This window comes from Phoxinus phoxinus (genome assembly GCF_949152265.1).
Source record: "Phoxinus phoxinus genome assembly, chromosome: 2".
NCBI lineage: Eukaryota > Metazoa > Chordata > Actinopteri > Cypriniformes > Leuciscidae > Phoxinus > Phoxinus phoxinus.
Window position 1 is genome coordinate 3019422 of NC_136877.1, and position 24274 is coordinate 3043695.

General features: G+C 37.6%; 1 protein-coding gene across 1 annotated transcript in view; it reads left to right on the forward strand.

The window, feature by feature from the left end:
• Positions 1 to 489: 489 nt before the first annotated feature.
• The window catches only part of cdh15 (cadherin 15, type 1, M-cadherin (myotubule)), a 29785-nt gene continuing 6000 nt past the window's right edge, over positions 490 to 24274 (forward strand). Inside the window, exons 1-11 of the mRNA XM_079595066.1 lie at positions 490 to 734; positions 11304 to 11435; positions 14330 to 14485; positions 15940 to 16084; positions 16843 to 17024; positions 17648 to 17776; positions 18517 to 18699; positions 20332 to 20570; positions 22076 to 22218; positions 22298 to 22531; positions 23920 to 24159. Of these exons, the coding sequence (XP_079451192.1) occupies positions 669 to 734; positions 11304 to 11435; positions 14330 to 14485; positions 15940 to 16084; positions 16843 to 17024; positions 17648 to 17776; positions 18517 to 18699; positions 20332 to 20570; positions 22076 to 22218; positions 22298 to 22531; positions 23920 to 24159 (1849 nt within the window). The 5' untranslated portion in view covers positions 490 to 668. The remainder of the gene's footprint in view (positions 735 to 11303; positions 11436 to 14329; positions 14486 to 15939; positions 16085 to 16842; positions 17025 to 17647; positions 17777 to 18516; positions 18700 to 20331; positions 20571 to 22075; positions 22219 to 22297; positions 22532 to 23919; positions 24160 to 24274) is intronic.

Consider the following 24274-nt stretch of genomic DNA (forward strand, 5'->3'; position numbering starts at 1 on the left):
AGAATTTTGTCAAAACATATTAGCAAACATGCTAGCAATGTGTTAAAAACATGATGCCAACGTTAAAGCATGTTAAGATCATTCTAGCAATATGTCAAAACATTATCACAACATGTTAAAAACGTGCTTGCAACATGCTATTTCACAGTAACAATGTTAAAACATACTAGCAACATGCTAATTCATGTTAACAATATGCTAAAATGGCTAGCAACATGCTAATACATGCTAGAATTGTAATAAAACATGCTAATTCATGCTAGCAATGTGGTCAAAAATGCTAGAAAAATGTTAAAACATGCTAGGATCATGCTAGCAACATGCATTTTACTTTCTCTGAGTTAGCTTTCGAAGTTATTTTAAACTTTCAGACCTGGCTCTGTCAAGCCAACATCAAAGTTTTTCCTGAAATTTTACTTATCTAGTTATTTTCATTGGCGGTGTATTCTTCACAATGACTGGGTCAAGTATTTTCTGGGGTGTGTGTTCATGCCATGGGAGAGTGTCGTGGGGGCTGGGAATGGGATCGCAGCCTCTTCACACACACATGTGCTGTCACTCAAGTCTGAGACACGAGGAGCGAGAGACACACAGTCTCACTGCAAACTTGGCTTCAGTCTTCACACACACTGTTGCATCTCCAGTGCGTTAGCGTTGGTCTGTGGTTTATGGGTCAGAAGCCGATGATGAGGGCCGTGGCGGTACTGAGTGCAATACTGACCGTTGTGTGTCAGGTGAGTCGAGCTTTACTTTACTTACTAACTCAATGCTGAGGACTTTACGTTTGATCCATTATAGGTTTCATTTGCACAGTGAAATTATAACTCAATGTTAATATAATATTAAAAAATATGGCACAAAAAGAATCTAAGAGTTTGCAACCTTCTTCATAAGTAATGGGGGGTGATTACTTATGCCAGTTAAAATAGTTTTGTTTTTTAAACTACTATGAAATATAATATTATGATATTTATTATCATTTTCTGTAGGTTTTTGATATTATGTATAATGTTAATATAATATTAAAATATATGGCACAAACAATACGCCCTCATAAGTAATGGGGGGTGATTACTTATGCCAGTGGATATTTCTGAAAATAGTTTAGCTTTTTAAACTACTATGAAATATAATATTATGATATATATATATATATATATATTATAATTTGCTATAGGTTTTTGATATTGAAATAGCTCAGCATAATCAAACGTTAGAAACCTCAAACAAGTGAAGCTACAGTAATCAGATTATCGCTTATTATAGCTCAATAATGCTAATATAATATTAAAAGATATGCCACAAAATATAATCTGAGAGTTTGCAACCATCTTTATAAGTAATGGGGGGTGATTACTTATGCCAGTTCAAATAGTTTTGTTTTTTAAACTGCTATGAAATATAATATTATGATATATATTATCATTTGCTGTAGGTTTTTGATATTATCTTTAATAATTACAGCATGAGTTGCTCAGCGCGATCAAATGTTAGAAGCTACTGTAATCAGATTATCGTGGTTTGACACGGAAAGCAGTTGTGGATTGCATTATTGTGCTTTATTTATTTTTAAGCAACGCTTGATTAGCGCTAGTTTATCTTGTTGAAGTGGTTACAGTTTTGACCTTGCTTGGGTCACATCTGCTAAAATCATCTTTGGTGTTTAGTAATTGATTGTTAAGTTTGTCTTCAACTGGTTAACGTACCATTCTAGCCGACAGATGTTTTATACGGTTGCTGGAAATTAATGATTTAAACACATGTCAATTCTGACTAATTGAATGATGACAGATAATGAATAATAATGATGAGACTGGTTTGAAGCTCGTTTGACGTCAAGGTCAGTTAGTGTAATTATGAAGACAACGAATGAGAAAGCCGAATATTTCCCACAATCAACCGTTTAGATTTGCAATGAGACACAGATTCTGAAATGAGAGATTCGTTCTGGAGACTTGATTTGAGATGATTTGATGATATTTATGAGCAATTCAAGAACAATTGCATTGAGTTACTTTGACTCTTTGATTGAAACCGACCAATTTTCCCCAAAGCATTAGCTATTATCATACATAGACTTTTTATAACATAGGATCAGTTCAATTTAAGGATCAACATTTATTTAGGATACATATTAATAGACAGTCCATGAAGAGCACAGAGCTGTAAAATGAATGTGGATCTCAGATTATTCAGTCCTTCGTCTATATTAAAATCTCTGACTTTGCAAATCTTGCCACTTTAAATGCCCCGATATACTTCAAGTCGAAGAACAAGGTGGCGTCATTCCGAACAAAATCAGACCGAAATTAAGTTTGGAGTTTGTTCCAGGAGTTCGAAACAGTTTGATAGAGCGAACTTTGCAGGAAAGTTCACTAAACGCCTCTGAACTCCCATTGGTCCCTTGCCTCATTTAGTATTCGCGGTTCTATGAATATGCAAATGAGCCCCGTCTCCACTCACATTTAGAGATCCACTGGTTGACGATCACACGTTGATCTGATTGGTTATAAGGTAGTGTGTGACGTCAGAAACACCAGCGATTTCAAACCGTGTGTTTGAGGCTGTCTTTGGTTCACTGCAGTTTTAAGCAGAAAATACTCAGCAATGCTGTCCACTTATGAACTTACACATGGTGTGTGTTAAAGCAGATTAAAAACACCATGTAGACACATAAAACATTAAAAGCTGGATTTTCACCACGGGGGGGGGGGGGGGGGGGGGGTCTTAGAAAAAAAAAGCCTTATGATGAAATGCTTTAAATTGTATAAAGTTGAAGGTGAAATTGGACTTTTCTGTAAAGTTCGCTGGTAAACGCCTCTGACCTCCCATTGGCCAGTGGTAGTGATGTAATAAGTGGGTGTGGCTCTGAGGCTCCGCCTTTTTTGATGTGTAAATCTTCTCCGGTTCCTTTCTTACACTGGAGAGACGCTTTATAATAGAAACTGAAGCTGTAATTCTGATTGAAAGAGACACTGACACATTTTTCATTTTCTTTCATTTTTATTAGGCCTACTGTAAAGCTGCTGCTTTAAATCAATCTATTGTATAAAGTACTTTATATAAATCAATGTGACGTGACTTTACTGGAGAGCCGAATCGCAGAGCTGCTACAAACAAAACACTAAACTTGGTACTTATCTGACAAAACATTTATTTGATAAAAAAGGCAAAGTACAGCTAAAGGTTTTATTTTGCAAAAAATTAATTAAACGTTCAGGAAAAAGCTTTACATATTGCATATGTTTGTAATTTCTTTGTATGACAGTCTTGCTAAATATGATGCACAATTTGGTAGGTTAGGACAGTATTTGACATGGACATTGCAATTAAACATAGTACAAAACAAGTCTGTAACTGATGCTATGCAAAAAGAGTTTATAGCTATTGCTAATTTTCAACTCCAGTCCATGGTTGGGCCTTTACACTACAATATTTACTATTTCATCTTAAAAACATATCTAAAGACACACCATATAAATCACTTACATACACAAACCAGCTATCTACAAATGGGTACATTCCTGTTTCGATTTCATCGAAGACTTAACTCAAGAAGTAAACATTTTAAGCTCAGTAATGGTTTTAAATTCAGTGGGTAATGAATTCCACAACTTTGCACTTTTATATGAAAAAGCAGACTGACCAAATGAAGTCTTACGGTACAGAACTATACAGTTGTTATTGATAGAGCCTCATTGCCTGAATAAAACAATTGGTAACACTTTAGTTTAGGCTCCAATTCTCACTATTAACTATATGCTTATCAGCATGCATACTGTATTACTAGGATATTAGCTGTTAATTATTAGTAATGCCTTATTCTGGATGACCATATTCTACATCCCTTAATCCTAAACTGAACTACCTTACTAACTATTAATACGCAATTAGGAGTTAATTGATGCCAAAGTAGTTCATAGTTTAAACAATGATTAGTAATATAATAAGTAATAGTAATATAATCTAAAGTTTGACCAACCAATCAACTCCAAGCACAACTATGCAATATACTCACACAATCTGTAACAAATCTTTGATGATATTTAAATAAAGGGTGAAGATGTCATTGTTGTTGTGTTTATTGTGTTATTGAGAGGAAAGCGCACAGCACATATGTACATATAATCTAAACGCTGAATATTGTTAAGACGTCTTATGAAACTCTGGAGGAAACGTGTAAGATTGCTATAGTGAACTTTATTTTACTGTATTTGCACTTACAGTGTCCTTTGCCTAAGGGTAATATAAGGAAACTACATGGGTTAAGCTTAGGTTTAGTAGGGTTATTACCCAGTTATTGTAATTACTATCATAAGTACATAGTACAGGTATGTAGGGAACAGGACTGTAAAATAAATTGCAACCTTTTTTTTTGGTGTAATTCTGTGAGAAACAATTCTGTGCAAAACTGATGTAACAATTAAGAGAGTGTGTGCAATACATGAAGACGATCACCGTTGGCCTTCGAAGTTTCCACAGTTTTCCACTTGCTGATGAATTGATAGTTTTCTTCTAATTCTGTTGTTCTTTGGTCATGTGACTGTTGAGACGCAGATAATGTAGTTTAATTAAAGGTGTCTGGTGGGAGTTAATCTGGGAGAGGCTTGTGTCTCGCGGAGAGCATTGAGACGCACATGTCTCTTCGAGGTCTTGCTAATACGCAGCTGTTCCCAGATGCAGACTCGACCACATTTGTCTGACATGCTAATCTTGTCGGTGGAAATAGGAGGTCAGCGTTCCCAGGCCACGCTACGAGCAGACCCAGTTAATACAGCAGCTGGTGAGGGTCAGTCCTCCTGGAAACTGTGTTTCTCCCATTCTGACACAACCCTGCATTAGGAAACCGAGATGGGACGGCGTTCACCCGCGGTTATTACGGTGATTATTTCCGGTCCTGAATTAGCATGACAGCATTGTGGTCCGTAAGGGTTCAATGTTCCTGACATCAGGGTCAGTTACTGTAAAATAAACCAGAAACATCAAATAACTGGAGGAAAGAAAGAAAGAAAGAAAGAAAGAAAGAAAGAAAGAAAGAAAGAAAGATAGATAGATACTGGACCTATTGAGGAATGCAAAGACAGAAGGTGTCCACCTGTGTGACCTCTGACCTCTCGACACACAGCATCACATGCAGAGATGAACTGATCATACAGATTTATGAATTATGAGGTCAATTATGAGGTCAGTTACGACCCAGCAGCCATATCACCCTGTAGCCCAAGACTGGTTGCCCACTGAAGCTAAGCGGGGCTGAGCCTGGTTAGTACCTGGATGGGAGACCTCCTGGGAAAAACCAGGTTGCTGCTGGTAGAGGTGTTAGTGAGGCCAGCAGGGGGTGCTCACCCTGTGGTCTGTGTGGGTCCTAACACCCCAGTGTAGTGACGGGGACACTATACTGACAAAAGAGCGCCGTCCTTCGGATGAGACGTTAAACCGAGGTCCTGACTCTCTGTGGTCATTAAAAATCCCAGGATGTCCTTCGAAAAAGAGTAGGGGTGTAACCCCGGCATCCTGGCCAAATTTGCCCCTTGGCCGCTGTCCATCATGGCCTCCTAATCATCCTCCTATATATACTAATTGGCTTCATCACTCTGTCTCCTCTCCACCAGTAAGCTGGTGTGTGGTGGGCGTTCTGGCGCAATATGGCTGCCGTCGCATCATCCAAGTGGATGCTGCACATTGGTGGTGGTTGAGGAGATTCCCCCCCTTCTATGTAAAGCGCTTTGAGGTCTCAGATAAAGCGCTATATAAATGTAACGAATTATTATTATTAATTATTATTATTATTATTATTATATACAAGCTTGCCATATCCATATTCTCTGAATTAAGCGCTTTTAATACCGTATACAGTATTTGACATGTTGTGGCTCAAAGGAATGAATTATTTCAAAAATATAAAGTTTATATCAATTACATTTTTGTAATTTATTACATATTGCACTATAATATGTTGTTTAGGCTTTATGACTGTGCAGGATTGGCCAAATGTTTGTTATATTTAAATAAAGATGTCATTTTTCCTACAGGCCGGACAACACTTTCAGCCACTACTGTATAACTAAATAAAACACACACACACACACACACACACACACACACAAGAACTCTGTATGTGTTCCAAATAATGTGTTCCACACTCGCTCGTTTCTTCTCGTCTTCAGAAATGTGTGTATCGGATTGTGTTAGTCACGCCGAGGCTTGGACCAGCTGACCCTGCCGTGTGTGTGTGTGTGTGGTGTGTGTGTATGTGTGTGTGTGTGTGTGTGTGGAGCTTTAGGAATGTCTTACTCTGGTAAAAGTTGAGCTGAACTGGGTTAGATGTGACACAGAGAGCAACTGTGATCTGGAATGTCCCAAAGTTTGCACTTTCTTGGACGTTCATGAAACTGTCCTGAAGAAAAGAGTTTGTTGGACAGTTGAATGTGAGGTTTCCAGAGAGCCTGTGATCGACACCTGTTGTCTCTGGTTCAGGGTATTTTCAGCGCTGAGTCAGATCAGTGCTTCCCCAGAGCAAATGTTTTCACATACGGCTCGGGAGGATCAGATTTCTCTCAGATTTTAACGTACACTTGGTTTCGATGGTTCACTTTAGACATTCTGATAACTATAAGTAACCTAGCAGTCATTAGTAGATGGACCATCACAATACATGTGATTTCTTAAAGTCCCCCTGAGTTGTAAATCCAGTTTTTAATGTTGTTTATATGTCTATATGTGGTGTTATTAATCTGCTTTAAGACACACCATGTGTAAGTTCATAAATCGACAGCATTGCTGAGTATTTTCTGCTTAAAACGGCAGTGAACCAAAGACAGTCTCAAAAACACGGTTTGAAATCTCTGGTGTTTCTGACGTCACACACTACCTTGTAATCAATCAGATCAACGTGTGATCGTCCACCAGTGGATCTCTGAGTGAGTGAGTGAGTGGAGGCGGGGCTCATTTGCATATTCATAGAACCGCGCATACTAAATGAGGCAAGGGTGTCGAGTTACATTCAAGATATTTTAAGGCATGAAGAAATTTTCAAGGAAAAAAAAACGTTTTTAATTTTAGAGATCAATTTTTAAGGGATAAAATTATTGACTTCAGGAGGACGTTAAAATCCTTATGAGAAACAAAAGCGGAAGAATTTGAGTTTTGATTTGCAGACTTCTGTATTTTGGAGAATCTGAAACATCGAGAGATGTGAGATCACCGGGTCTTTTTCTGAGGAGAAAGCGGTGAAGGAAAAAGGCTCTATTTCATGTAATCACACTTTCTCTCCGCATGCGGACAGTCCAGGGAGTTAGTGATGCTTCGCTTAAAAAGCTCATGTTAAACAGAAACTTAATAAAAGAACGGAGGATGTACAGACACTCATGCGTGTCCTAAATGAGGTGAAGAAGTGCATTAGCAGACACTCATAAAAGCTCTATGGGTCAATGAGAAGAGAAGTAGCCAAATGTGCAGCTCTGTTAAACACATCAAGAGACGTTCAGTAAATCCCACCCAGAAGACAACACAATCATTCCACTCTCAAATATCCAATCCCACACGAGTAGTATTCTGTTAAAGTGTTGGTGTAATGCCCTTTTGACAAGATGTACAACAAGTCTCTGATGTCCCCAGAGTGTGTGTGTGAAGTTTTAGCTCAAAATACCCCACAGATATCTTTATATAGCATGTTAAAGTCACTTTTTGAGAGTGAGCAAAAACACACCGTTTTGTGTCTGTCCCTTTAAATGCAAATGAGCTTCTGCTCCCGGCACAGGGGGCGGAGCTTCAAGAGCCTGTGTCCTTTTACCTCACACACACACACGCACACACTGAACATTTCAAAAACTTTAAGCCTTATGTTCAAACCGGAGTCAGACAATGATGGAGAGACTCAAGAAGAAGTGACAACATGTAGAAGAACAGGACATTTCTGAATGGTTAGTTGATGAATTTATGTAGATTATGTGTAGTTATCTTCTAGTCATTGATTAGCATATTCTGTCTTGATGTATGTTAAGCCTATGGAGGAGTGAGACAGCTCTCAGATTTCATCAAAAATATCTTAATTTGTGTTCTGAAGATGAACGAGAGTCTTACGGGGTTGAACAACATGAGGAAGAGTAATTACTGACAGAGTTTACATTTCTGGGTGAATTATCCATTTAAAGCTACACTGTGTAACTTTTTTAGTTTATTCTTAGCTAAAAACACTTAGTTCTTTCAAAAATATTTGTGCTCATTAATGTATATTTACTTGCAATGAAATGGTAAAAAAATAACGAAAACATAAAACTATTATTCATTTTACATAGATGTCATAACCTATATGTTAACTGACAAATTAAATTACTGCAAATTATAATAGTTTTCTAAAGTAACCTCATCACTTGAAGGAATACTCATGGACGAGGTCGAACTGGAAGCCATGTTAATCTTGGACTACATTGGCCACCGTAGGAGTTAAAACGAAATCGGAATTGAGAGGAACAGAAACTAATATTCACTGGATGGTCATATACCTTTTCACCGCTAGATGGGGGTAAAAATCACACAGTGTAGCTTTAAGACAGTCTTGCCACATGCCATTGGCCTTGGAATACCAGAGTAAACCGTGAGTGTAATGTAGCGCTACACTAGCAGAACAGAGAACCCAGCGGCGCTAAGATTAGTGTGTGTAAGGGTCTGAGTATGCATGTAATGTCCAGCATTCTGCAAAACACTTCACCGATGCACGAGGACTATCACAGGCATCGCGGATATTCAGGATTCTTATATGGTGATGAATTATTATTGCATTTTTAAAGGTGCATTGTGTAATATTTAGGAGGATCTGTTGACAGAAATCCAATATGATATTTTTTCAGGGGTGTATAAAGACCTTACTTAATGAAGCGTTGTTTTTATTAAGCTTAGAATGAGCATTTCTCTCTACACACACACACCGCTGATCCGCTTACATCGAGATGTTTCTACGGTGGCCCTGAACGGACAAACGCGTTTCGTCACTATGTTGTTCCTCATGCAAAGAAGCTAAAGTCAGCGAATAAAACACTGACACAATGATGAACAAGTAACAAAAATATTCGCAATAACATCGTTTTACTGAATAATATATTTAACATAATTTCCTAATTTATATTGGTAAAGAAACCTCATTGTTTAACTGGCTACTCTCTGCTGTTTGACGAGGACATCACCTCCTGTCGGCCACCGTAACTTCTGTTAAAGATATCTAAAAGTCAATCTAAATATAAAATAATAGAAGAGTCTACAACACAATCATAACGATAACGGGACAGAAACCATCATTGGAATCACTCTACAATTATTTTTTCCTTGCAACATTATACTACATGGTTTTCAATCAGAAACTATTTATTGTATTTTCGTTAAAAAAAAAGGTTGCAGCTAAAAAGAAAATTACAAGCTTTTAAATAAATCATGTGAAACCAAATACCCTTGTGAAAAATAAGTACACTTTATAAGTACATAGTACTTATTAATACTTACTACAGAAATAATATACTTCCATGCAAACTGAATGTAATGTTTTTATCATGTTAACTGTAATTACATTGACATTTATTATAGTTTTAATGTCTAATAAATGCAATTAGTTGAACTTAAGTGTGCTTTTTGAACCACCTACAGTATATCTTTATATCGTTATATAAATATAATTACTTGTATTGTCTTTGAACTGTGGTTCAAGTGTACAGCTGGTAAACTAAAACATACTTTAATGTAATTTCTAGTTTACATCTTGTATTTAAATATATTTGTAATTGCACATTTGTAATGAAGTTGCAATTTAGTAGCCTACATTTAAAATAAATGCACTTTAAATGTAATATTGAGTAACACACTATAATTCAAATCATAATAAAGTATTATACATGTGTTAAATAAGTGTACTTTTTTTTAACTAAACGCACTTTTTAAGTGTGTTAAGAAACAGTCATGAAAGTGGACACTTTTTAAGTTCACTTTTGTGGTGTTTTATTTCATTAATATTATATTATCTGCAAGACATTTTTAAATATATATACTTTTAAGATCTGAAGTACAATACAAGTGCATTTGTTAAATACAAAAAAACACTTTTTTGTTTGTTTGTTTGTTTTACAAGGGTATCCTATATAATAATAAAGCAAAATATAGTTTCATAGATGGTGAGATATGTATATTTATGCCTGGTAAATTTCAGTTTACTCACCATTTATTAATAATAATAATAAAACCATTTACTCAATCTTCCCGCGTTTAACTTGGGCAAAATACTACAGTTGCATAGTTCTTGTAGTTTCATAAATCAGTCTTGGTGAGAATGTTTCACTGTTTGACACACATTGTGTCGGTGTGTGTGAGAATTCTGTCACCGCGTGTGCAATTTTGTCACTAAAGCACGTTTAGCAGCTGACCTCTGACCTTTGACCTCTGTCAGGTGCAGTAAACCAGAACGTGTTTCAGAGCGACAGCCGACAGGCCAGTAAACTGAGCCTGTTTCCCCACTGAACAGCTGTGTGTGTGTGTGTGTGTGTGTGTGTGTGTGTGTGTGTGTGTGTGTGTGTGTGTGAGACGCCCTCTGGTGTTCAGATGGAGCATTATTTACTATTGATCACAGAGCCGTGCTTCACTGACAAGCTGCACATAAAATAATCGCAGCCTTTGCCAAATCGTGTGCTGTTTAATTTCGATTAATCGTGCAGCCCTATAGGTGCGTAGTGTTTCTTGACAAAGTGACATCGCCATCTACTGGCCTGACAGCAGAGTTCAATAGTTTTTGTTGTTTTTACAGATTCGTTTGAACTGGTATCGTTTTGACAACGCTGTCGTCTGAACATGAAAAGTGCAAAGGAAAAACGTTTCTGTTTTAAGTACATCGGTGTCATTTTAAAACATACCCATTGAAATCCGTTTTCAGGTCCCCAAAATGCTGCTGACAGGTGGTCAAAACGCACCAGTTTTCTGTGTTTAGTTGAATATCCTCTCTGAGCCCCTCTATAGCAGACAGCAAGCCAAATCCGTTTACCACTTACGCTAAGATTATATGGACACGCAAACTCGTGAAACAAGTGTGTTACAACTAGTTTTCCATGTTTAGTATTATTTATATAGTGTTGATATGGCAACTAGTAAATACACTAAGTTTCGTCATTCTGGCATGTGAGAAAGTATTTTAAAACATGTGTGTTACAACTATGTTTAGTTGAAATCGGTGTTATGTTAACGGCCCCTTAAAGCTGCTGTAGACTGTGTGTGTGTGTGTCAGTGAAGAGCCTCCAGGGTCTGATCACTGTGTGTGTGTTTTGTTCCAGGTGAAGTCGAGCGATCTGAACCCATGGAGACTCAGGAGCGCGGGTCCACTGGTCAGGGTGAAGAGAGACTGGGTCATCCCACCCATCCGAGTCTCAGAAAACGGCAAACATCTCCCTGAAGATCTGGTGCAGGTAAACCAGTTCCTCACTGTAGACCTGAAAAACACACTTCACAAGTTCACACTAAGTGATATTGAAGCTTGTTTCCGCCACAGAATGAAAAATAAAAAAGATAATTGCAACTTTTTATCTCACAATGCTGACTTTTTTATCTCACAATTGCGAGTTATAAAGTCAGAATTGCGAGATATAAAGTCAGAATTGCGAGATATAAAGTCAGAATTGCGTGATACAAAGTCGCAATTGCTTTATAAAGTCAGAATTGCGAGATATAAAGTTGCAATTGCAAGTTATAAAGTCAGAATTGCGAGATATAAAGTCAGAATTGTGAGATATAAAGTCGCAATTGCGTGATAAAGTCAGAGTTGCGAGATATAAAGTCGCAATTGCATGATAAAGTCAGAATTGCGAGATATAAAGTCGCAATTGCATGATAAAGTCAGAATTGCGAGATATAAAGTCGCAATTGCGTGATAAAGTCAGAATTGCGAGATATAAAGTCGCAATTGCGTGATAAAGTCAGAATTGCGAGATATAAAGTCGCAATTGCATGATAAAGTCAGAATTGCGAGATATAAAGTCGCAATTGCGTGATAAAGTCAGAATTGCAAGATATAAAGTCAGAATTGCGAGATATAAAGTCAGAATTGCAAGATATAAAGTCAGAATTGTGAGATATAAAGTCACAATTGCGTGATAAAGTCAGAGTTGCGAGATATAAAGTCGCAATTGCGTGATAAAGTCAGAATTGCGAGATATAAAGTCGCAATTGCATGATAAAGTCAGAATTGCGAGATAATGGGCCCTATCTTGCACCCAGCGCAATTGACTTTGTACACCGACGAATGTATCATTCCTATTTTGCACCCGCGCACGGCAGACTTTTCCCTCCTCAGACGCACGTCGGTAAATTAGGGAATGAACTTGCGCTCGCGGGGGCGGTTCAGTGAAAAGAGGAGCGTGTTCCGGCACAAACGTTCCCTGGTGCGATTTTCCAGTTTTAGAAAACAATTCCGCCACAGACCAGGAAAAACCGAGTCTAAAGACAGTGGCACGTTAGTCATATGCTATTTTAAATGCGCATGCTTGGCCATTATGTAGCGTGTGAACAACACACACACACTTTGATTCTCTAATATAAACGGACGCAGCAGTTTTCATTTTTGCAAATCATACATTATTACAAGGAAAAATATTAACACACGAGGGAAATCATTGTTGTGTCCATGAAGATGTGAAAAAAATCTATCTAGATCTAGATTAGGCTACACATTTACCCAAATTATTATACGCCTGTTTAACCAAAGCTAATTTGTGTGGTTTCTCCCATCATCCCCAATGTCACTTCTCTGTGTTTTACGGCCCTGAAGTTTCCGTCCACAAAGTTACTTGTGCTTTGCGCTTTGACACTTGCGTTTCAGATCGCTAAAATAGGGGCCATAAAGTTGCAATTGCGCTTTATAAAGTCAGAATTGCGCGATATGTTATAAAGTCAGATTTGCGTGATATAAAGTCGCAATTGTGTTATAAAGTCAGAATTTCGTGATTTTATATTGAGAGTTGAGAGTTTTTATCTTGCAATTCTGACTTTATAACACACAATTGCAACTTTATAAAATGTAATTTTGACTTGATATCTATCAATTGAGAGCTAAAACGTGGCAATTGTCTTTTAAAAGGTTTTATTCTGTGGCAGAAACAAGCTTCCTTAAAGTGAATGTCAATGTCTTTTTGAAAATATAACTATCCAGTGATGTAGTTTGTACTTTTATGAGAGTCATATTATAATGGCTTAGAACAATGGGGTTTGCAGATAAATACAAATCTGAATGAGATCGACAGCATCAACAGACACACATATTACAACAAAAGTTGGAACACAGTATAATCTATATAACTGAATTGATATAGATGCTATTAACTGTAGTTCTTAACTACACCACAGAGCATGTTGCTCCGTTTTAAAACTGCATTCACGTAAACCGTCCAAACAAAGCGATTGGTTACACACACACAGAGGTGGACAAAGTACACAACTTCCTTACTTGAGTAAAAGTACAGATACTACTGGTCAAATATTACTCCGTTACAAGTAAAAGTTGTAAAGACCGATTTTTACCGATTTTAAGTAAAAGTACAGAAGTACTCATTTTTAAAAGTACTTAAGTATAAAAGTAAATGTCAATGCATTATTTTATTATTGTTGCATGTAATAGCCAATTTACAGTACCTTATGCCTCTGAATCTCTGCCTGCTACCCTCATATCAATATCACATTTATTTCTATAACACAGTTCCAGTCGTGGGATTGAATAAGTCACTCAATAACGTCCACAATGGTTTCGGACACACAAATGGCTGTTCCCAGTTGTTTGGCTTTTAGTATGAATATGTTAGCCGTGTTATCTATAAGCTAGTGTGCTCCAAAACAATGACAAAATTCGCATTTAGAAGACCAAACCCAACGTTGAAAATTAAAATCATGTTGATGTCAGAATCCAATGTCAGATTGACGTTAATCTCCAACGTTGGACAGATGTTATATTGTGGTTGAAAATCGGTTGACGCCATAAACCAACATCAGTCGAGTTCTGACGTCAACCAGACTTTCATTTCCAACCAAAATCATCCCTGACGTTACTACTTTCTACTCAAGGCCCTTGACAGAAATGTAGTGGAGTAAAAAGTACGATATTTGTCTTTCAAATGTAGTGAAGTTAAAGTAAAAGTTTCCAGAAAAAATAATACTCAAGTAAAGTACAGATACTCAAAAAGTGTACTTAAGTACAGTACTCAAGTAAATGTACTTTGTTACTGTCCACCTCTGCACACACACACACACGATAGTGTAAATATCGAGACTGTGTACCGTACGGCTTTAACATGTTCCATGTCCACTCTTGCAGATTAAATCAGACAAGGTTTTCACCGGAGAGGTGATATACAAGCTGGAGGGACCCGGGGTCGACCAGGACCCCAAAGGCCTCTTCGAAATTGATGATAAAACTGGATGGATCAAGAGCAAAATGCCACTGGACAGGGAAAAACACAAGAGCTTCAAGGTAAACATGTTTGTTGAAACTGTTTTTTATCGTTAAAAGGGGATGTAACTTTAGGGATGCACGATATATCGGCCACCATATCGGTATCGGCCGATATATGTTTATTTGTTATCGTTATCGGGCTGATAAGAAAATTTGTCTTATCTATAAAAGCTCATAAATAATGGATTATCTCCTTCAGCTGAGACACTTCAGACGTGCACTGTTCACCATTATGGTTTTTATTTGTTTGAAATATGATTGGAATCACGTCAAAAAAGGAAAATACAGTTCAGTGCAACATGTACAACACAAGTCTGTCATATCGGCTGCATTAAATTATCATGAGAACATTATAATTGTGTGTTTGGGGACATTAATGGTGAGACATTTGTTTTTGTAATCAGGCTCTCAAAAATTATATAAAATCTGGATTTAGATTTATCTGCCAATATATCGGTTATTGGCTTTCAAATATAAAGAATTATCGGTATCGGGCAAATTTTTTATATGGGTGCATCCTAAACATTTTCATCTAAAAGTCACATTTTTATTGCCTGTGTGTGAACAGCGTGTAACGTAACTTAAAAAACGAGACCTTCCCCGACTTCCTAAGTTGCCTAAAGCCTGTAGACTCGGGATGTTTTTCCTGGGAAAATCCAAAAGATGTGGCGTTTACGCACGTTATGTTCCGGATAATGACAAACAGCTGTTCGAAGAAAAGGGATTCATTCCAACTACAATCTCACACAGTCAGATCTTTATAGTCTATAGTCTCAGATATACTTTATAATCAAACTATCCCCTGCAGTCAATAATTGTATACCTTATGAATATGCAAATGACCCCGCCTCCACTCACTCACACCAGCTCAGAGATCCACTCGTTGACGAACGTGTTGGTCAAAAATGACAGAATTTTTTTTTTTTCATTGAAATGATTGTACAATATTTGATTGTACAATCGATAATAATATCGGTATTTTGTATTTTAGGGGATTTTATTAAATTATATTTATGCAGTCATTTTTTTTAACATTGACCTGAATATGAAATTTCCCAATTAACTGTCATTAATCTTGATTGGTTTAAAGCGCAGACTGAAGTCTCTTTTTAAAGACGACACGTAGCAGATTTATTGCTAAAGTCATCAAAAGTTAATAAAAGTAAACTTGAATTTTTTTTATAAAATTGTACATTTATTGTTATGAAAAATGCACCAAAATACCATTTTCAACTTTTATAAGAAATATAATTTCCAAAACATGTTTAACACTAAACAAACAAATTTGAGGTTGATATCTCGAAAAATTTGCTACATAGAGCCCTTTTCTTTCTGTTACATTACTTGATGAATGATGTGATATCTCTGAATAACTCTATATGTGATATCTCTGAATAACTCTATATGTGATATCTCTGAATAACTCTATATGTGATATCTCTGAATAATATATATATGTCTAATATCCTCAGCTCAAAGCCTTCGCTCTCTCGCCAAGCGGAGAGCGACTGGAAAGTCCCACAACCATTGAGATCTACGTCCTCGACCAGAATGACCACAGGCCTGAATTCACCCCGAAGGAGTTCGTCGGCACCATCCCCGAGTTCTCTGTTCCAGGTAACGTGTACAATAAAATCTAAAAAATATGTAAATATTATATGGAGAAAAAACCCTCAATGCAATGAATGGGTCATACAAAACTTTACTTTAAACCATGCAGGATTTTTATCCTCAAAAAAGTGTTGTGAACATGTATCTCAATTGTTGTGACATCGGCAAACCAGCCTAAAAATACCACTTTTAAATGTTGGAAAGCAAGAACTGATAAGAATGTAAATGTGTACCTTGAAATGCAATGTAAGTCGCTTTGGATGAAATGATTGTACAATATTTTAATTCAATAATATTTTTTATTTAATATTTTAGGGGGGTTTATGGTACTAAATTATATTTAATGCAATAGTTATAATTCACTTTTTGAGCATGGACCTGAAAATGAAATTTCCAACTTAAACTGTCCTCAATCTCGATTGCTTTAGAGCAACGGACTGAAGTTTGGTCTCTTTTTAAAGACGACTCATGGCGAATTATTGCTGAAGTGGACAAAATTGTAAAAAATATATGTTATGTTACAAATTTGTGCCTGATATCTCAAAAAATGAGCTTGCAGGGCTGCAGTACCAAACGCTTCCACTGGATGAAATTCGTTTTTGATCACAAACAATACAAGTGTGACAATTTTTTTAGGACCATTTAAACTTATCCAATCATGTCCATTATTTTTGTTCACACAGCAAGTTCCAAAACAAAATGTAAAAAGATTTGGTCAGAAACGGCACCAGAGTGTTAACGCTGTTATGTGTGTGTGTGTTCAGGGACTTCGGTGATGCAGGTTACAGCGGTAGATCTGGATGATCCGCTGACGGAGAACGCAGCTCTGAGCTTCTCCATCACTGCGCAAGAGAGTATCCCTCCTCACAGCATTAACAAGACCATGTTCGGCATCAACAACAAAACTGGAGTCATCTACATACGAGACGTGGGACTAGACCGAGATGTGGGTTATTTCTGTCTCTTATGAACAGCTTTAGGGGTGTAACGGTTCCCTCATGTCACGACTCGATACATATCTTGATACTGAACTCGCGATACGATATTATTGCGATACATATGATAACAGTTAACAATTTTTTTTTACTGTTGATTAAAATGCTAAATTTGGTATTACATTGTGTGTGTAAATGAATATTCTTGGACTTGGTGCTGGAAACCCAAAGCACAGGACAATAGAGACACCAGAATAACAATATTCATGATTCTGAAGATGAAAATACAGAATTATTTTACACAAATATGCTTGCGCTCTTTCACTGACTAGATATATTTAAAATAATGTTGTCACTTTTTACTGGTAACAAGACATTTGGCATTATCAGATCCCACAAATATTCCCCCAGTGCATTATTATACATTATATTCAACATTATATATAGCAGTTTAACTGAATTTTTTCCTCACACAGTAATTTTAATTTTGTGTGAACTATACACGATACATATTGTTGCATGTTTGTATTGCGATATATTGTGACCCGATATATTGTTACACCCCTAAACAGCACAGGATCATTTGAAAGTCTAAAGGAAAGCAGCATTACCATGAGCCCTGTTGTGTTGTCAGGTGGTGCAGTCCTTCAGGCTTCATCTTCAGGTCGCTGATATGTCAGGAATGGGTCTAGCCTCCGCGGGTCGAGCCATCATTCACATCTCTGACATTAACAACCACGCTCCCAGATTCCAGCCCAGCGTGGTATGAGGCCGACTGAAAACATGCAGTCTGTGATGTTCGATTACAGATCCTCACTTTACAATCATATCTTAATGTGTGGTAACCATGGCAATTTCAGTAAAGACCTCATTTAGGACAAAAGCTATTATAAAATGTCTTAAGTGCATATCTTAACTACAGATAGGAAAAGGGTATTAAGCATCCTAACTGTGAAAAATCCTAAAAAGTGTATTAACTAGGACGATTATTTATTTTTGCACATCTTTAGACTGCCAACATCTAACATAATATGTATTAAAAGAAAAGCTGTGTTTAGGTTAATAGTATGTTATCTTAACTCTGTGTATCTATTAAATAGACACACACAAAAAAAACTCTTTGGCTGAAAATTATATAATCATGGACAGTGGAATCTCAACTCAAATACTTCATGTTGGATGAACTTAAGTGAAGTGAGTAAACTTAATTAAAATTAGACCCGTCCAAATAACTTCAATCATGTCCAAATAACCTGATTCAATCGTGTCCAAATAACTTGATTCAATCGTGTCCAAATAAATCGATTCAATCGTGTCCAAATAAATTGTTTCAATCGTGTCCAAATAAATTGTTTCAATCGTGTCCAAATAACTTAATTCAATCACGTGGAACCACTGTCCATGATTGAATCATGTTCAACCAAAGAGTAATTTTTTTTGAGTGCAGTCTGTGATGTTCATCCGACTGTTTTCTGAGCTGTTGTTCCAATCTTGTGAGCGCAGTACAACATGAATGCAATGGAGAACAAGCTGGCGGAGGTGGGCCGGGTCAACGCCACAGATAAAGACCAGAGAGGCGGAGAGAACTGGAGGATTAAGTACACCATCGGAAAGGGAAATACTTTAGGACACTTTGCCATCCGCACAGACCCAGACTCCAACCAAGGCATCATTTCTGTGGTCAAGGTGAGATTACTGACACCAATGAAGACTGTGGTTCAGCATACGAGTTTTTCACAGCAGAAGACCCATTTGGGTTCCCCTAAAGAACCTTTCAGTGATCAGCTCTTAGAGTCCCTCTGTGCTTTATACAGTGGTGTAGTTCTTTGTATTGAGTATACTGTGATAGAAAACCTAAAAAAAATATAATTTTGTTTTTTTAAATCATTACATTAGAACATTTTCGTGCTGAGAAACTGCTGGTAAAAGACAAAAAATATATAATTTTTTATAATAATTTTACATATCTTTCTTATTCCTTCCTTATAACTTAGGAAGCAAATAAGTTAGACTGAAGTTCCCCAACATGTGAGCTGCATCCGGATAAAATTTTGTGGTGATTGCATAAAGTAATCAAAAGTTATAAAATTTGGAACCAATGTAGCCTTTTTGTTCGGTCCTTGACGCCCCCTAATGGCCATTTTTTGGATTGTACCTCCGTGAAGAATATCTTGTGATCAACGCAATGAATTATGTTGATTTTGGACTCATTTCAATCGAGAGCATCCACTGTGATTTTATTTATCCCTCTTTTTCCATCCCTTCAGTGTGTGAACGTGTTTGTATTAGGGCAGTTAACGCGTTAACGCAAAATTATATTAACGGCACTCATTTTTTAAACGCGCGATTAACGCAGCGCATATTTTCTGTTTGACCCGTGGCCCAACCCCTAGTTGGAAAAATTGAGATACACAGTGTTGCCAACTTAGCGACATTGCAGACTCCTTTAGTGGATTTTTTTTCCCTTCAAAAAAGCGCCCAAACCTTATTTAGTTTCTGAGAATCGCGGGTACTGCTCTCCCAGCACACACGCTTTAATTCAGTTAAACAGATATTATGTTGCTTCTCTAGTTTTACATGCAAGTATATCCGAAATCACAACAGAGATATTGTCTTTACCTTATGTGTATTTGATTTGATCAGACGACGGCTCGATTATCAGGATTTTTGTGCAGATTAACATCTTGGAAGGGAGAGCTGGTTATGTGTTAATGGGTCGCGTTTCAGTCACTATTTCATATTCATTCCGTTGTTTGACAACAGAAACAGTAAAATATACCAATGAAAACAGTTTTATTGAGAATTTAGCTTCTTCAAAATGGACACAGAGAGAAACAAAATAATGTAATAATAAATGTACATTTAGCATTTTCAGAAGAGCTGCAAAAATCTGAACATGTTTGCTTTAGTAAATTGCTCAGTGCAAAGAAAGAGAAATAATGGGAACCTGGTATTGCTTTGTTCTTTCTTCATGTGTCTAATAGACATGAACAAGTTCTTTGAAAAACATCTATGACCTTTGAAACATGTCTCGTCTTCATGCTCTATGTTGACTATGGTTTCAATAATAAACATACATTTGCATAAAGCATCCATATTTATCCATGCCCATAATGATTAGAGTATTACAATCTTGAAAAGTATTAATTTAAGGTACATTTAGAATTAGAACAAATAAAAAATGTGCGATTAATTGCGAGTTAACTCATGACAATCATGCGATTAATCACGATTTTAAAAAAAATTGATCGGCAGCCCTAGTTTGTATGTATTATTTGCACACTGCATTTCAAATTGAATGTCTCTGCTCTCTTGCAGCCGCTGGATTATGAATCTCAGGCAGAATATGAGCTGGTTGTAACGGCAGAGAATGAAGTCAGGCTTAAAGCCCCATACGAACAAACACACAGCGCTACAGTCACCGTCAGAGTGATGAATGAAAACGAGGCCCCGGTCTTCTACAAAACCCCCATTAAAGTCCCTGTCCCGGAGTCTGTAGTTCCCGGTACTGTGCTGGTCTCGGATATCGCTTATGATCCAGATAATGCCAAGCTGAGGTGAGCCTCACTTCACCAACATCACTTCAACACACACAACACATCCCTAAGCCTGACCTTAACCTGAAATTGTACTAAAACGATAGAGTAATAACAAATGTACTCCTAAATCTGATTTATATCAAGTTATGAATTCAGGAGCAGATGCTCTTTGCGTAACCCTTTGTGAAAAAGAAGTGTGCTTAACTTTATTGAATGTGCTTCAAATCTGAAAGTATGTCTAACAAAACTATACTGGCAGAAAATACAGTAGTAATAAAATAAAAGGCTGTTTAAATGTCCATAAAAAGAGTACATTCATTTTTTCAAAAAAGTGCACTTTGTAATAATGTCAATTTAAAAGTACATTTACTTAAAAGTTAATTTTCAATAATTGTTATTTTTAGTACAGTATTTGTAGTAATAGTACAAATAATAGTACAGTATTTGTCTGAAACATGCTAGCAATGCGATAATATATACTAGGAACTGCAAAGCAACGCTCTAGCAACCATCCAGAACAAACTGGCAAACACATAGCAACACCTTAGCAACCAACCAGATTACCCTCGCAACCACAAAGCAACAACCCCAAGTTCCCTAGAAATCGCATAGCAACACCCCAGTAACCACCCAGAATACCCTCAAAACCGCATAGCAACACCCTAGCAACCTTCCAGAGTACCCTAGTAACAGAAGAGCAACACCCTAGCAACCAAGTTAAGTCACCTTTATTTCTATAGCGCTTTATACAATACATATTGTTTCTTAGCAGCTTTAAAGTGATAACAGGAAAATTATGCATTTCGGCTGTCAGTTCACCACAACCACCCGAGTACCTTAGCAACCTTAGTACATAGCAATACCCTAGCAACCACCCCGAGTACCTTAGCAACATCCTAGCAAATACTCCTAGTACCCTAGCAGTTACATAACCACCTAGAATACCCTTGAAATCGCATAGCACCCTGGCAACCACCCAGAGACCCTAGTAACTGAAGAGCAACACCCTAGCAACCACCTTGAGTACCTTAGCAACCGCATGGCAACATCCTAGCAACCAACCAGAATGAACTTGAAAGCAGTTTGTAACACCCTAGCAACCACCCTGAGTACCTTAGCAACCACCCATAATTCTCTAGAAACCGCATAGCAAATGAGACTTAAAGACCTTCAACTCTGAGCTTTTTAAACTTTCTCTCTTGCTTTCTCTAAAAACTTTAACCATATTTAAAAAACAACACTAGTAATTATTATGAAATTGTAATATAAAGAAGATGTACTGAAGTCCTACTTAAGTGGGTCAAAAACAGTCTTAAGTTCACTTAATTACTTAATTACATTCAGTTTGCACATGCGTCTGTATATATATATTTTTTTATTTGTATTAATTATTTTAAAGTATATTGTTTCCGTAATAAATACTCTATGCTAAAGAGCACTTCTTTTTCATAAGGAAAAGCTTGCATGCATTAAGCCTAATCTACTGTATGTCCTAAACTTAGATTTTTTTTTTTTTTGTTCAGGTTTGAAATCCTTGAGGATCCTGAGCGTTGGTTGGCTATTGACCATGAGACTGGGCAGATCACGACCAGAACAACCTTCGATATCAGATCTCCTCACGTCAGGAACAACATTTACTCTGCCGTCGTGAAGGTCACGGATCAGGGTGAGCCCCTCGGACCCGAGGACTGAGACCGCTGGCTTTGTTTGAATAGAACCGGTGGTGATGGTTTCTCTGTTTCCAGACGCCGATGGCATCTCTGCGACGGCGACTCTGGAGGTCAGTCTGTGGGAGACCAATGATTACCCACCAGTCCTGAAGCCCTCCAGTGGGACGGTGTGCAGCGACCGGGACAGGGATAAACTGGGCCTGATGATCAGTGCAGTGGACCAGGACATGTCTCCTCAAGCTGACCCCTTCAGCTTTCACATTCCTGACCAAAACGTAGCGGCTAATTGGACCATCATAACTCTCAATGGTAAAACTTCAAGTGGTGGTAAAATGCCCGTTTCACAAGATGTAAAATAAATCTCTGATGTCCCCAGAGTGTGTGTGTGTGAAGTTTTAGCTCAAAATACCCCACAGATATTTTTATATTGCATGTTAAAGTCACTTTTTGAGGCTGAGCAAAAACACACCGTTTTGTGTCTGTCCCTTTAAATGCAAATGAGCTGCTGCTCCCGGCACGGGGGGCGGAGCTACAAGAGCCTCACACACACATGCACTGAAAATGTAAAAAACTTTTAACGTTTTATGTTCTGGAGTCAGACAATGATGGAGAGACTCGAGAAGAAGTGACAACATGTAGAAGAACAGGACATTTCTGAATGGTTACTTGATGAATTTATGTAGATTATGTGTAGTTCTCTTCTAGTCATAGATTAGCATATTCTGTCTTGATAATCTATAAATCGTGTTCAGGGGGCGGGGTTTATGTAAATTCTAGGGTTGTGATGTCACTGACCCGTGAGGAATGTCGTGTAGTTCCTACCAGCCGTTTGTTGTAGTCCTTAAAAAACAATTTCTTTAAAAGCAAATATCTCCCTTTGCTTTGAACTTTGAGCGTTGTAACTTTGCAGATGTTGTTTGTGATCAAACAGCAACATTACACACTAACTATGTTTCCATCAACATGTTTTTATCTGAGTTATGTGATATCGAATAAAAAATGCCTTATGGAAACAGTAAAACTCGATTGAATTTCATGAATATCGACTCAAATGAAATGCGTTCGGTCGATTTAATCTTAATGGATATACGGCTTATGCGATAAACGCGGATGGAAACGTTATTTGCCGAATAAATAATGAATTTAATTTTGTCTAGCAAAACTTTGTTCGCAAATGTCGGCTTGAATGTTGTGCGATTCAGTGCGAAAATGAACGGAAACACCTTAAAATGTCTCAAATCAATTCGATAAACCAGTTTGATCGCAAAACAGCATGTGGCGATGTTACGCACAGGTTTTTATTCGCTTTAAAGCCGTTGGATGGAAACACACTTTCACCAGCTTTATTCCCATGAGTTTTTTTTACCGAACTTCAGATAATTCGATTGACAAGTGGATGGAAACTTAGCTAGTGACTAAAGTTAGAAAAGTGCAATCATAATCAACCACCGCTTTAAAACATAATTGATATGTATTTGTACTAAGTGTGTAACGGTACACAGGAGTGTGTTGGAGCTGAAGTCTGCAGGAAGGGATCTACCTCTGCTTTCCCAGACAGAAACACATTGTCGGTCCAGATCCGGTACACACTGGTTCCACACGGCCCGATGTGGGCCGGATCCGGGCCGACACATGTTGCTGTCTGGGTCAGAGATGCAGCTCACAGTGTTTACTCCGATCTCTTCTTCTGTCCGCAGAGACCCACGCAGTTCTCCAGCCGCTGATAGACATAGAGAGAGGGGACTTCTCTGTTCCCGTGGTCGTGTCGGACTCGGGCTCTCCTCCGCTGTCCTCTAGCGCTGTGGTCAACGTGACCGTGTGTCCCTGTGACAGCTTCGGGGACTGCAGGAGCTTCACCGCGGCCATCTTCGGGACCAAAATGGGAATAAGCTTCATTGCCCTTATGATTATCATCGGAAGCGTTGCTTTTCTCTTGTGTAAGTTTCATTTAATTAAGTATTCTACAATATTATTGATCTGCCTGCATTGACCCCATTATATGTGACCCTGGACCACAAACCCAGTCTGGAATCGCACGGGTATATCTGTGGC